The sequence below is a fragment of the Martes martes genome (genome assembly GCF_963455335.1).
Source record: "Martes martes genome assembly, chromosome: 16".
Lineage (NCBI taxonomy): Eukaryota > Metazoa > Chordata > Mammalia > Carnivora > Mustelidae > Martes > Martes martes.
Window position 1 is genome coordinate 16,790,361 of NC_137904.1, and position 12,495 is coordinate 16,802,855.

General features: G+C 56.3%; 1 protein-coding gene across 1 annotated transcript in view; it reads left to right on the plus strand.

Moving 5' to 3' along the window:
* The window catches only part of GAS7 (growth arrest specific 7), a gene marked incomplete at its 5' end in the record, with an annotated part of 193,026 nt that overhangs the window by 155,535 nt on the left and 24,996 nt on the right, over positions 1–12,495 (plus strand). Inside the window, 2 exons of the mRNA XM_080827220.1 lie at positions 5,780–5,833; positions 12,050–12,139. Of these exons, the coding sequence (XP_080683346.1) occupies positions 5,780–5,833; positions 12,050–12,139 (144 nt within the window). The remainder of the gene's footprint in view (positions 1–5,779; positions 5,834–12,049; positions 12,140–12,495) is intronic.

Below are 12,495 nucleotides of genomic sequence, written 5' to 3' on the forward strand. Positions count from 1 at the left end.
TTGTAATGGACAACGATGAAGGCATAGTAATACTGGAAGAATGAATGAATGAGCAAATGAGCACAGGGCCATTTGAGATGCAGGGTTGGGGGCAGGTCCAAACGCTTGCCCAGGGTACGCTCCAAGCCCTGTGTGTTCTCTTTTCGGTGAGCCGGTACCCCTCAAGCAAGCTTATCAGGGAAATGATAATATGGGGGGGGGCGTGTCCCCCTGCCTCCCGTCTGGGGCTGGACTGCCTGCTCCTCCCCCAGTCCTGGGAGACCAGATGGCTGGGCACAGGTGGCGGGGATCTGGTGCCACCCAGTGGAGGTTTCTGGCCTGTAACCCCCCCCCCCCCCACCGGGGTTGGGCTGCCCAGGTACTGAATAAAGGGGGCCCACCGGACTGGGGGGCTGGGACATCAGAGGCTGAGTTTCGCTGGCCTTTGCAGAAGCATGTCCTGGCCTGTCCCTGCCCGCCTGCCCCATGGTGGGATCCCTCTGATCCCTGTGCAGGTGGAGTGGGCGAGGGACGAGCCCACGCCCTCTTGTGAAACCCTTTCTATATCCTATACCCTTCCTATGTCCTGCCTTCCTATATGGGAGAGGAGAAATGGGGTGGGACCAAGGGCTTGGAAACTTAAGGGTCCCAATGGAGAAGGGGGCTTGAGGTGGAGGTAAGATGCTGAAACTCACCCAACTAATGGGGACACTCCCCCCCGCTCAGTCCAGTGACACGTGTTCCTTTGAGCATGTCCTTCATGGCCCAGGCACTGAGTCATAGGCAGACAGAGCCCTGCCTTGGTTGAGGCTTGTAGCTGGTGCCAGAGAAGATTTCATGTCGGCCATGGTGAGCGCTGGAGGAAGTGTGTGCTCTGGGCACCTGCTCAGGTGGCCGTGGGGTGCTGGAAACATCAGTGATGAGCTATAGAAGACGACATGGTCAGCTAAGACTGGACAGGCGAGGGAGGGGTTAGCTTAGCCCAGGGTGGGGGTGGGGAACAGCCTTCCAGGTGGAGGGAACAGCACATGTGGATGCCTAGAGGAGGGGAAGGAGAGCAGTGGTTTCAACAAACCTGCAGAGGCTGACGGGGCTGTGATTTACTGAATCAGCAGGTGCGGGGGGGGGGGGTGGTCAGCTGAGGAGTCTGCACAGGCCTGTTGTGAGGAGTTTGGATTTATTCCAGTGGTGCCAGGAAGTCATTGAGAGGTTTCATTCTGTATCCCGCCTGCCGAGGAGGTGGGACCCAGGCTATTCACGGGGCCGGGAGATAGGGTCAGAAGACCCGCCCAGCCCGGGCTCGAGGGTCAGTTGTGAACAGTGCGCTCTAGTCCCCCCAGCTCTGTTTTGTAGGTCACCACCCCCCCCTGTGGGTCCTCACCTCACAGTAACAGCAGAGTGGCCCAGGCCAGAGGAGGAGACCAGGCTGGGGAGGGACTTTTAAGAAGGAAAGGAGTACAACTTTCTAGAATCATAAGCAACAGCCATGAAAAAACAAAACAAAACAACAACAACAAAAAGAACTTTTATTATGCACATTAGTGAACATTCAGAAAAGTAGAAGGCATGGTATAATAAAGTCCTAGGGACTAGTCATTTCACTGCGATGATTATTCATCCAATCTTGTTTCACTTATATCCCCTTTCCCTCCCCCTGCCCCCTCCCCCAGGATTATTTGAAAGCAAAGTCCTGACATACTATTTTATTTTATTTTACTTTACTTTGTATTTATTTATTTGACAGAGAGGACAAGCGGGGGTGGGGGGGGAGTAGCAGAGAGAGAGGGAGAAGCTGGCTCCCTGCTGAGCAGAGAACCCAATACAGGGCTCGAACCCGGGCCCCCAGGATCAGGACCTGAGCTGAAGGCCAACGTTTAACCAGCTGAGCCACCCAGGCGCCCCCTGACATATTGTTTTAATTGGGAACATTTCAGAGTGTGCCTAGGTAGGGGATTTAGCCCACGTAAGAAGACATTAATTTGGTATTATCATCTAATATCTATAATTCATATCCAAACTCCCCATTTGTCCTCAACATGTCTTTTATAGCTGCTTTTCTCCCCAGTGCAGGATCCATTCCAGGTTAGCATGTACGTTGATACATTTTTGGCTGGATCTCTTTTGTTTCCCCCTTTATTGAGATACTGAGGTCAAATTCACACAGCCTACAATTTGCCCATTTAAGATGCAGAGCGTGGAGGTCATGGAGTTATGCAGCCATCATCACAATTAATTTTAGAGCATTTTCATCACTCCAGGAAGAATCCCCAAAAGCCTTTGGCACCCACTAATGTACTTTCTACCTCCTTGGATTTGCCTGCCTCTTGATATAGGTGGACTTGAACCCCATGTGGTCTTTTGGGTCTGGCTTCTTGCACTTGCAACAATGTTTCAAGGGCCGTGAATGTTGCAGGTGTGTTAGCAACTGTGTTCCTTTTCTATGGCCCAATAATATTCCATCTGGGGATTTACTGTCTCCTCTCCTTTCTTTTAGCTTCTTTTAATCTAGACTATAGACGCCACACATTTGGTCTTCCGTCTTACCCCACGGTGACTTAATTTGGGCAGAGTCTGGGTCAGTTTAGAATGACCCACGTGCTTAGTGTAATTGTTTTCTTCTGCTTAGACTTGGGGCTAACAGCTCTGGCAAGAATGTCTACCACCTGGGGCCTCCCAGGTTAGCATCCTACCCTCGATGTTAACCGGGAGTTTGAGCTCCCTTTTAATGAGATGATCCCTTTGTAAGGGTACGCTTTCCCTTTCTAATTAGCCAGTAATCTGGGCAGGGGGCATGGGGGGGGGGGTACAGGGAGAGACCATGGGCATATCCTGTTCCTTCACAGGCTTTTCATTCAGTCCTTTGAGCATCCTTGGTGACCGTGGCCTGAATCCATTTTTGACTTTGGGGTTTGCAAATGGTGATTTTGGGGGTTGCCTGGATGGCTCAGTGGGTTAATTAAGCCTCTGCCTTCGGCTCAGGTCATGGTCTCAGGGTCCTGGGATCAAACCCCACATCAGACTCTCTGCTCATCGGGGAGCCTGCTTCCCCCTCTCTCTCTGCCTGCCTCTCTGCCTACTTGTGATCTCTCTGTCAAATAAATAAATAAAATCTTTTTAAAAAAATGGTGATTTGGGGATGCTTTATCCATTTTTATGGGCATTCTTCCATAAAGAAATACTGCCCCCCCCCGCCTTTTGAAGTTACTCATTTGTAGTCATTATTCATAATCAGGCTCAAATTGTCCCAAATTTGGCTTGTTGGAACTTCTCTCTGCTGGCGCCTAGGTCCTTTTGCGAGATCATATAATTCTTTGCACGGTCTCTAACCTCCCAGAATAATAAGATGTTCCAGATCTGGAACATCTGGAACGAGCCATTTCTCCCAAGGAGCCCAGTTCCTCTTAGTATGGAATAATATTTAGAAACCAACTTCTAACTAGTAGGTGGTCTCCCCGTGATGGAGGAGTCATTCCTTTGGGGCCCTTTCGTGAAGTGCTACCGGGATGTGTGTGTGTGTGTGTGTGTGTGTGTGTATGAGATATGTGGACATATATGTGTATGGCATATATATGACATATGTTTATGTGGATGATGCTGGAAGAAAGCCACAGGCCATCAACAGCAAGCCTAGAGCCCAGGGTGCCTAGAAGAGCCTGGGGTCATCCGCTGGTCAGCCCTGGCTGGGACCGCCCCACCAGGAGGGCAGAGAGGGGGAAGGTGGTCACACTCACACATTGAATGCCCCCCGACAATGCCATTACTTGCACTCCTGGCCCGGCCCGGCCCCTCCTGGGGAGGATGGCCACCTCTGTGTCCGGCTTCCTTCCATAGAGCCTCAGACACAGTGGTCCCCAAATCCAGGTTTGTGGGTGATGGAGATCTTTTCCCACCCCTGCAGACACGCTTGGAAAAGAAGAGGGTATCCCCAGCCTCCATGTGGGGAGCTGGAAGAATATGGAGGGAAGCGATATTCAGCCCGGGGCTCTAATTTCCTCCGCTGACCACACCGGAGGCCCCCTCCCGCAGCCCCCCCCCGCCCCGGCACGAATGAGCCTACAGGAGATCACCGCACCCGTCGCAGGATAGCAGCACCTGAGCCCCTACCTCGCAGCCTCCGTCCTCCTCCCAGGTGGCCCAGTTTGGGCAAATGCCCTGGGGTGCCACTGATAGCCCAGGAGGGTCCAGGGTAGGCGAACTGGATGCGTCGATAGTTTGAAAATGTCTGCAGAAGCTGTGTTTGGTCACAAGCCTTAGGTCACCCCAGAGCGTGCTGGCGCTGCTGGAGCGGCTGCTAGAGGTAGGGGAGCTTTGATGCAGAGCGTAGATCAGCGTGTCCCCAGCAGAGGCCCCCAGGCTCTGCTTCGGAGGCACCGGCCCCCCGGAGAGCTGCTGGGCCAGCTCTGGGAGGTGCAGCTGCGACCCGATTTAGGGCCAATTGCTGTTCATTCTCATGCCCTCCAAAACCCGTGGACCACTGAGAGCAACCAGCCAAAGTGAGAGAAGTCAGGTGACTTGGCAGGGGACTCTTGTCTGCGACGCTCTTAGGGGTATCGGGGTCCGTGAACTGACTTTCCTTACCAGCCCAGGTGGATCTGGACGGGAGTAAGGGGATGAGCAGACCGTGAGCAGGGCTCTGTCAGGCTCCCTGTTTTGTGTGCTGAGCAGAGGGGGGTCCTGAGGCGGGGCTGACCCCCTTGCCCAGATGTTCATCCTGCCGGTAGTCCAGGGCTGTGCTGGCCTCGGATGGGATGGGATGGGGGACCGCTGGTCCCCCGAGGCTGGCGGAGAAACCTCTCTGCCATTCACCCCCTGAGCTTCCACCAGAGAAGGAAGGCTGTGGGTCCCAGTACATGACTGTAGTGGCCTCCGACAGTGGCTTGGGGTGAGCCCGCTTCCCCACTCATCGAGTGGCTCAAGGTAGAGTGGCCAACGCATGCCCAGCTCGGAGACCCTCTTGAATTACTAATGAAACTGCTGCTAACAGGGCAACGAAGACCCAGAATGGACTGTCCTCCCCTTTAGGGTCACAGTCTCCTGTGACCAGGGTGGTGTCTTCAGCTGGTGATCCTTAACGTTCTGTCCCAGAACCATCCTGGGACTGGGGCAGGCTGCTCGGGACGCGTGGGCTCGGAGGCATTTGGGACAGTGGCTTATTTTCTGGAAGTGGAAAGGCATAAAAAGGTAATCCAAAGGCTGAATGAATGAAAAAAGCAGGAAGGCATCTGTGCTGAGAAATCTCTCCTGCCTCTCAGGGTCGGGAGAGCAGCACCTCACGGAGCTGGCCAGGGGCCCCGTGCACATTGCACGGTTGAGGTTTGGATATGTCGGACCCCGGGGGCGTTCAGAGTAAGAAGTCCTGTTCTGAGTCCTTGGTGCCAGGGGCTGGCTGGTGGCCTGCTTTAACTCTCTGCTCCCCCCGGGGGCAGCGTCTGCACATTGAGGCAGCGCGAGGAACGGTTCACCAGCAGAGGGCAGCTGACGTATTCACTCCCCAAATCAGGGGCTGGGAGAAGAGGAGGGAGACCTGGTTTGGAGCTGCTCCCTCGGAGCCTGTGCTGGAGGCTTCCTTGCACTCATTCACCTGCAAGCCCGGCCAACCCCCACCCTTCCCCCCAGGAGCATTGTGGGGTCAGGCGCACTCCCGCCTGCCCTCTTCCAGAATATGGTGACTTAAGGGTTAATGGGAGCACACGCGTCCCTGAACTTCCCCAGCACGGGGCTCTCGGGGAGCCCCGAATAGAAACCCGAAACGTCCAGTATGGAGAACAGCTTCGATGATGTCTCTTGCCTCTCTCCCCAGAACCTGGGATCCTCCTCACCAGGCAAAAAGCAGAACAAGGAAAACACCATCACGGTAAGCGACTTCTGGGGGAGGGGGGCCCACAGGTTGGGGTGAGCTGGGGCTTTTCTGCCGTGCTGGGCGGTTGCCATGGCAATGTGGACCGCCGAGTGCAATCCCAGCCTGGCATCTGGGAAGTTCCGAAGCTTGGATGTTGCCGAAATTCTCCCTGCCTCTCCCCTACCCCCAGTCCTCCCCCCACCCGTGCCCCACGTCTCCTGTTAATTTCACCTTTCACTTTTTTCTCTCCCGGGTTAACCGAGTGCAGGGGGGTGGGAATGATGCAGAAGCCATTTTTGCAGGGCGGGCGGTGGAGGGGGGGTACACATGCCCAGGCGGGTAGGAGGGGGTGGGCCTTGCTCTGCGCAGCGATGTGACATGTAAATTACAGCCACGGTGGGGTTGCTTTAGCACGGGTGACTTGCGGAAGATGTCAAAGTTAAAAACAAGAGAAAGCACCCTAAGAATAGAGTTCCGGACGGGAGGACAGGAGCAGGCAGCTCCTGCCTGGGGTGGCCAGCCCGCCTCGCTCCTCCAGAAGCCCGCCAAAGCCCCCACGGGCGAGCTGAAGAGGACCCCCCCAAAACACACACACACACACACACACACACACACACGCCCCGTGTTTGGGAAAGGGGGCAAACACCTTGTGCGGGTGCTCAGGCTGCAATAACTTGGGGGCATGAGAAGTGTGGTCCTGGGTGGGCTGCTTGGTCGTGAGTGCAGAGGAGTCGGGAATGGGGGCCCTGCTCCCCTAGGCGCCAGCAGCGGCAGGAGCCGTTCTGACCATCCCCACGGAGATGAGACCGAGGGTGAGTCCACTTCCCTGGCTCGTGCAGGCTGAAAATCTTGCTCTGAGAGAAAAGAGAGGGCTGGATACACGGTGACAGCAGCAACGATAATTGTTGCCCTTTTAGTGTGCATTGAGTATGCACCGGTAGTGTTCTGAGGGGCTCGCTGAGCTCTCCACTCGCTGTGCGAGGTGGAGGTACGGGACCAACCTCGTGTGGTGACTGTGAATGAAGGCTCTGGAGCCGGGGGGTCTGTTAAAGCACCAACTATCTGCACAGCAGCCTGGGGTGAGTTTCTCTGCCCCACTGTGCCTCAATGTCCACATCTGTACAATGGGGAGATGGGGGGTGTCTGTGCCCTGGGGATGGGGTGAGGACTAAATGAGTCTGTATACAGAAAACACTTAAAACAGAGCCTGGCACGTAGTAAGTGCTCAGTGCACACTCATCTTCTTGACCCTGTTTACAGATGGCAAAACTGAGGCAGGCAGCCATGCCTCGCTCAGCTGGGACGCATGGGGATTCAGAGACCTGTGCTCTCCCAGCCCGTGGAGGTTGTTTGTGGAGGAGAGTGGGGCCTGGGGCAGGGCGTGAGCCAGACCCAGGGACAGACTGTCTTCATAGTGCCACAAAATGCCCCAGGCAAAGCAGGAACCTCCCTATAAATTTCCCCCGAACGGTGCCGAAAGAGGGAGAAGGAGGAGGGGCTAGTCTATGAGAATTGCAGAAGAAAAGTAAAAAGAACAAATGCGGAGTGGAAAGCACTTTGCTGGTGGGGATGGTCCTGGTGGCCCTGGGGTGAGGCCCGAGTCACCTGCTGTGCCCTGGCTTTGGGCTAGAACTTGGCTCTCCGTCAGGGTCTCCTCTGGTTCATTGTCTGTCCCCGCCTTGCGCCTTCCCTCCTCCTCCCCGCTGACCTAAATCAGAGCTTCTCAGAGCGAGCCAGCAAAGCGGAGTAGGCAGCCGAAGCCTCTGGGATACTTGTTTAAAATTCAAGTTCCTTGATGGATTCCTAGACCGACACTTCGTTGATCTGGAGCCCAGCCTGGATGGACGTTTGCACTGTCACCAACACCCGCTCCCACCGTGGTTTTAAATAAACACTTAAGCCTCGGAGAATTTTTGCTGGAGAAACTGAGGACAGGAGGGACTGCCCAGAGGGCACAGAGCGGGCAAGGAGCAGAGATGATGTGTCCGGGCCGAGATGAGCGAAGGCCTGTGTGCTGCTGCTCCTTCCTGTCCTCATCGTCCTCCCTCCCCCCTGCCCCGTTCCCAGCCCTCCCTCGGGGCGCCTGTCCTCCAGAGCTCATAGTTTCCCAGGGAGGAGACCCTGCAGGGCCGCTGGATGGGGTAGGGGGAAGGAGGGATGTCCGGCTGCTGGGGCACTGGCTAACCTCTCCAGGCAGGTGGGGACGGAGTATGGAGGGGGGAGAAAGTAGTCTCCCATGTTGTCAGATCCCACAGAGCGGACATTTGCAGGCATTCGCTGAGTTGCTCGCTGGGCAGCAGACGATCTGTGCTGCCGGGTCCCAGGCTGCGTCCCGATAGAGTCCGGATTGAGCTTGATTCTGACATTCCAGCTTCCCCTCCCCTGGCTGGCCTGGAGTGAGCTCTGGGCCAGGCCGGGCTCTGAGTGGGCTGCTTGATTAGGACTGACAGGGAGTCGTGGCTTCTCCCAGCCCTCGGCACAGACACGGTGTGCCAGAAATCTAGAGGATTCTAGAGATGACTACAAAGCCGTAGTAGTAGCCATATTCCTCTCCTGGGAAGAGGGGTCTGAGGGACTCCTGTCATCCTCGGCCCCCGCTTGTCGTGTGGCTCATCAGATGCCCTGGATCCCTGGTGGGCAGGGGGAGCTGGTGGGCTGGAGGTGAGCCCTTGGGGTCTTTTCTGCTTGCACAGAACCTGGCTCTGAGTTCCACTCTTGCACACCCTCGCACATCAGCCTCCCTCCAGAAGCAAACACAGAGCTAGCTGCCAGATAGCTGGGCAAGGGATCATGGGGCAGGGAAGGGGTTCCGGTATTTATCCGCGGGTTGGAGAAAACGGTGTCAGCGTGAAGATGCTACTGGTGAAGGACGGTGACCTCAGAGGAGCGAGGGTGGGGGTCAACCCCCCTAGAACTGCTCCTCTCCCCTCTTCATGCCCCCTCTCCTGCTCCCTGTCGAGTACCTCTTCCTGCCCGAGCCCCTGCCGTGGGTGGGGCGTGTGGAAGGTAGTGTGACGAAAGCTAAAAACAGTCAGGTTGCCTGACTTCAGACATGGGCTTTGCCGCGACACACAGGCTGTGTGATCTTGGAGAAGTTACTTCACCTCTCTGTGCCTTAGTTTGCTCCTCTCTAGCATGGGGCTAATAATGGCATCTGCCTGGCGGGCACAGCAGTTAGGGCAACAGCTGGCACATTTTCAGCTCTTCTTAGAGCAGAAGGCGGTTCCTGAGCGGGGAGGAGGATGCCATCCGGGCTCTCGCTGTGCCCAGGAGGCCCTGGGAGGAGGGCAGGCTTGGTCCCAGAGGCGGTGTTAACCTGGAAAGTGGCTCTCCGGGGGGCACGGGACTCCACGCTTGGAAGTTTCCATGGGGAGAGGCTTCTCCCCATGTTCTTCTTTTGGGTGGGAGCCTCTCCGTTGTGGGCGGCGGTCCTGCATATTGCGGGAGGCTTATTACCAGTGGTAGGTTTATCCCAGAGCCATGCAATCACTTACGTACTTGTTTGCTTCCTCGCAAGGCTGTAAAGTCGCCGAGGACAGAAACTGTTCCGTCCGCCTCTGGCCTGCAGTCATTGCACCAGGAAACGCTTACTGAGCCCCCCACCCCCACCCCAGGGGCCTCCACTTGCCAGGGATGAGGGAAGCAGCAGGGAAAGGGCCTCCCTCCCCTTGTGGAACAGACGGTCTGGCTGATTCAATGGTCGTGAGAAGCGTAATTACAAATGTATGTGTGCTAAGTGCTGGAAAGATCTAGCATCTCGAGGGGCACGCGAGAAACGTTTGCACACGGTCAGTGGACGGGTAGCAACGTGACTGACGGCCGGGACGATGACCGATGACACGGCAATGCGTGCAAGGCTCCTGGCGGGGTCCTTGAGGATGGGCTCCCCAGGGATTCCCAGTGGTTAGGACTGCCTCCCCCCAGGGGGCTCGCGGGGGTGCAGGGCTCAGAGGAGCATTGGGGTAATTATCCCTGTGGGCCAGCCGGGAGCAGACATCCCCAAACCAGAGCTGGGAGAGGTGGGGACAGGCACCCTGGGGCCCCTGGCCGGTCCATACAAGGACTGGTGTCCCCACAAAGTGGTAGAAGCAGTGACAGGGATGAGACCTCACCCTTCCCATCCCCCCTCACCTCTAGCCCCCAACAGGGTGCTCTCAAAGACATTTGTGTCCACTTCGAGTACCTCCGTCCCCCTGGTTCCGTGATCCTTAATACCCAATCTAATGTCTCTGTTGATCTGTCATTGGATTTCGTTGAAATTTGCACAGACCCCATTATTAAGCAACACAAGGGTGTCTTGTGATCGCAGGTATTTGTAGAAAGAGAATAACCAGCTGGTGAAATAAGGAATATGCGAAACTTTGGAATCCGGCCCCTTGTTTCCATGATTCCTTGGGAGACCCACGTGGCCGTGGGGTTGTCAAAGCCTTGGTGGGAGACTCCCCTCTGGGCACCCCTTGAGGGTGTCAGCCTGAGAAAAGGTTTGGGGAGACCGTTGCCTGAAGCTGGGCATCATGGAGAGGCTGGCCCTCCCCCACTGGGAGGCACCAGGAGGAAATTCCCCACCCTGGGGCCTCCCTCCTTGACCTTGGGAAATTCCATGCTCCCCATCTCCAGGGTTCTCTGGGTCCTTCATGCCCCTGGTCATTCCTGCCGCGCCATGCTTCCCTCCGGACGGGGCATCTCGGCCCTTCCTTCCACCAGGGGTGTGTAACCCGGAGGAGGGCGCTCCTGTCCTTGGCTGGGACTGTAAGAGAGACCCCGGCCCCTGGCAGCCGGGGCGGGATGTGGGACGATGTCCACGCGACATGTGCTCAGCATCCCGTGAGCCCCTGAACCCCGAAGTCAAGGCTGGGGGCCCGTGGGCCTGACTTAGCTTGCAAAGGACTTTCTTTGCCTGACACGCTGCTGTTGTTGATGTCCTCGCCGTTATTCCCATTAACTTTAAATTACATGCCAACCTTTAAACCTGGAGACGCTTCACGCAGTCATCCCGATTTTCAGCCTCTCTTGGGTCGTGTCACCCGACTGGCGACCCACCGGGCTCCTCCTGCCGGCTTGCCAACAGTTTGCAGGAGCAAAGAGGAATCTGCTCGTTCGAAGGATCTCGCAGACCCTGCCCCTTCCCAGAGCGGAGGCCGGTCACCCCCACCCCAAACTGGCGCTTCTACACAGGCAGCCCCTCGCCCATTTGCATGGCTGCCTCGCATTGGAGTTTGTGGCCTCTGTCCAGAACCCCAGGGCTTTCTGCACAGTTCCTCCCACATCGGCAGGTGCAGGCTCCCCAAGGTTCTGCAGCTCCCACAAAAAAACTCCCCGAACGGGCTCCCCAGAAGCGGATCCCGGGCTTGAAGCGACACCAGCAACAGAAGCGGCAAAACCATTTCTACCTGGCGGGGAAAGCCAGGACGTCGCGGACATGCTTGGGCAGGATGGTCTGAGACGGGCCCCAGCAATGTCTGCACTGCCCTCTCCTGGGCAAGGGCCAGCCCCAAGCACCTGTCCTGCGTGATTGCTTTCAGCTCTTTGTCTGTAGAATACATACAGTGATGAAAACGCACACGGTAACCTCTGTGCTGCCTAGTTCTTGTCTCTGAAAGCCGGGGATGTTGTCAGCTTCCAGAAGGATTCTATACATAAATAACCAAATGTGTCCATATTTTCTCTTCCTACCCTCCCTCCACAAATGGTAGCAACTCTAAATACTATTCGATATCTTGCCTTTTTTCCTCCCTCTGAGTAAATAGGACCTAGACTTTCTCCCGGTGTCTTCGGCTGTCCATGCAAACCCCAAGAGGTGCACCCCTTCCCCCCCACCCCCGCCGCCACCGTCCTGTGCTCTGTTTCGCCACTCCCCTGCTCCTGGGGCTGTGTTTTTCTGCTACAGATGGTCTGAAAGGCCGTGTGCATGTGTCATTGCACACACACGCAGATACGTCCGCAGAGCGCCCTTTTCCGAATTGCAGTCCCTGGTTGGTGGGTTTGAGAGGTCCTGCCACACTGCCCTTCAGAGCACTGGGACCGGTTCCGGCCCCGTTGGGGTGGGGGTGGGTGCTGTTGCCCCTCACTTGAAACGTGAGCCCCTAGAGCATCCCCAAGACTTCAGGGCACATTCTCTCAAGCTGGTGCTGACGGGAGACCTCGGCAATGCTGTGTTCTGGGGGCAGAGCCGTCCCGGCGGCTCCCAGCCTTCCAGGCAAGGCATTTTCTTTCCTGTTCTGTGCCCTGCAGATAAACTGCGTGACGTTCCCTCACCCAGACACGATGCCGGAGCAACAGCTGCTGAAACCGACCGAGTGGAGCTATTGTGACTATTTCTGGGTAAGTGTGCCTCAGTTTCCCCCACTGTGTGACACCACCATCCCCTCCCCCCACCCCTGGAGGACACCCAGAAGGGGCATGAAGGGTCTGGAGCTCAAAAGAGAGGGTCCGCTCCTGTTAAAACCTGCTGGTAGATTGAGCATCCACGGGAGAAATTTAAGACCCTCTTTTGAGTCCAGATCGTTCCATAAATCTCAGAGAATCGACAGGGCTTGCGTTCAGAGCAACATGGAAACCCCGGACGGAAGGCAGATAAGCAGGAGGGTTACTTCCCGGCTGCTTGGTAAGGGCAGGAGACTAGAGCCGACTTGAGTGGAGGCGCCCAGGCGGCTCCGTTGGTGAAGCGTCCGACTCTT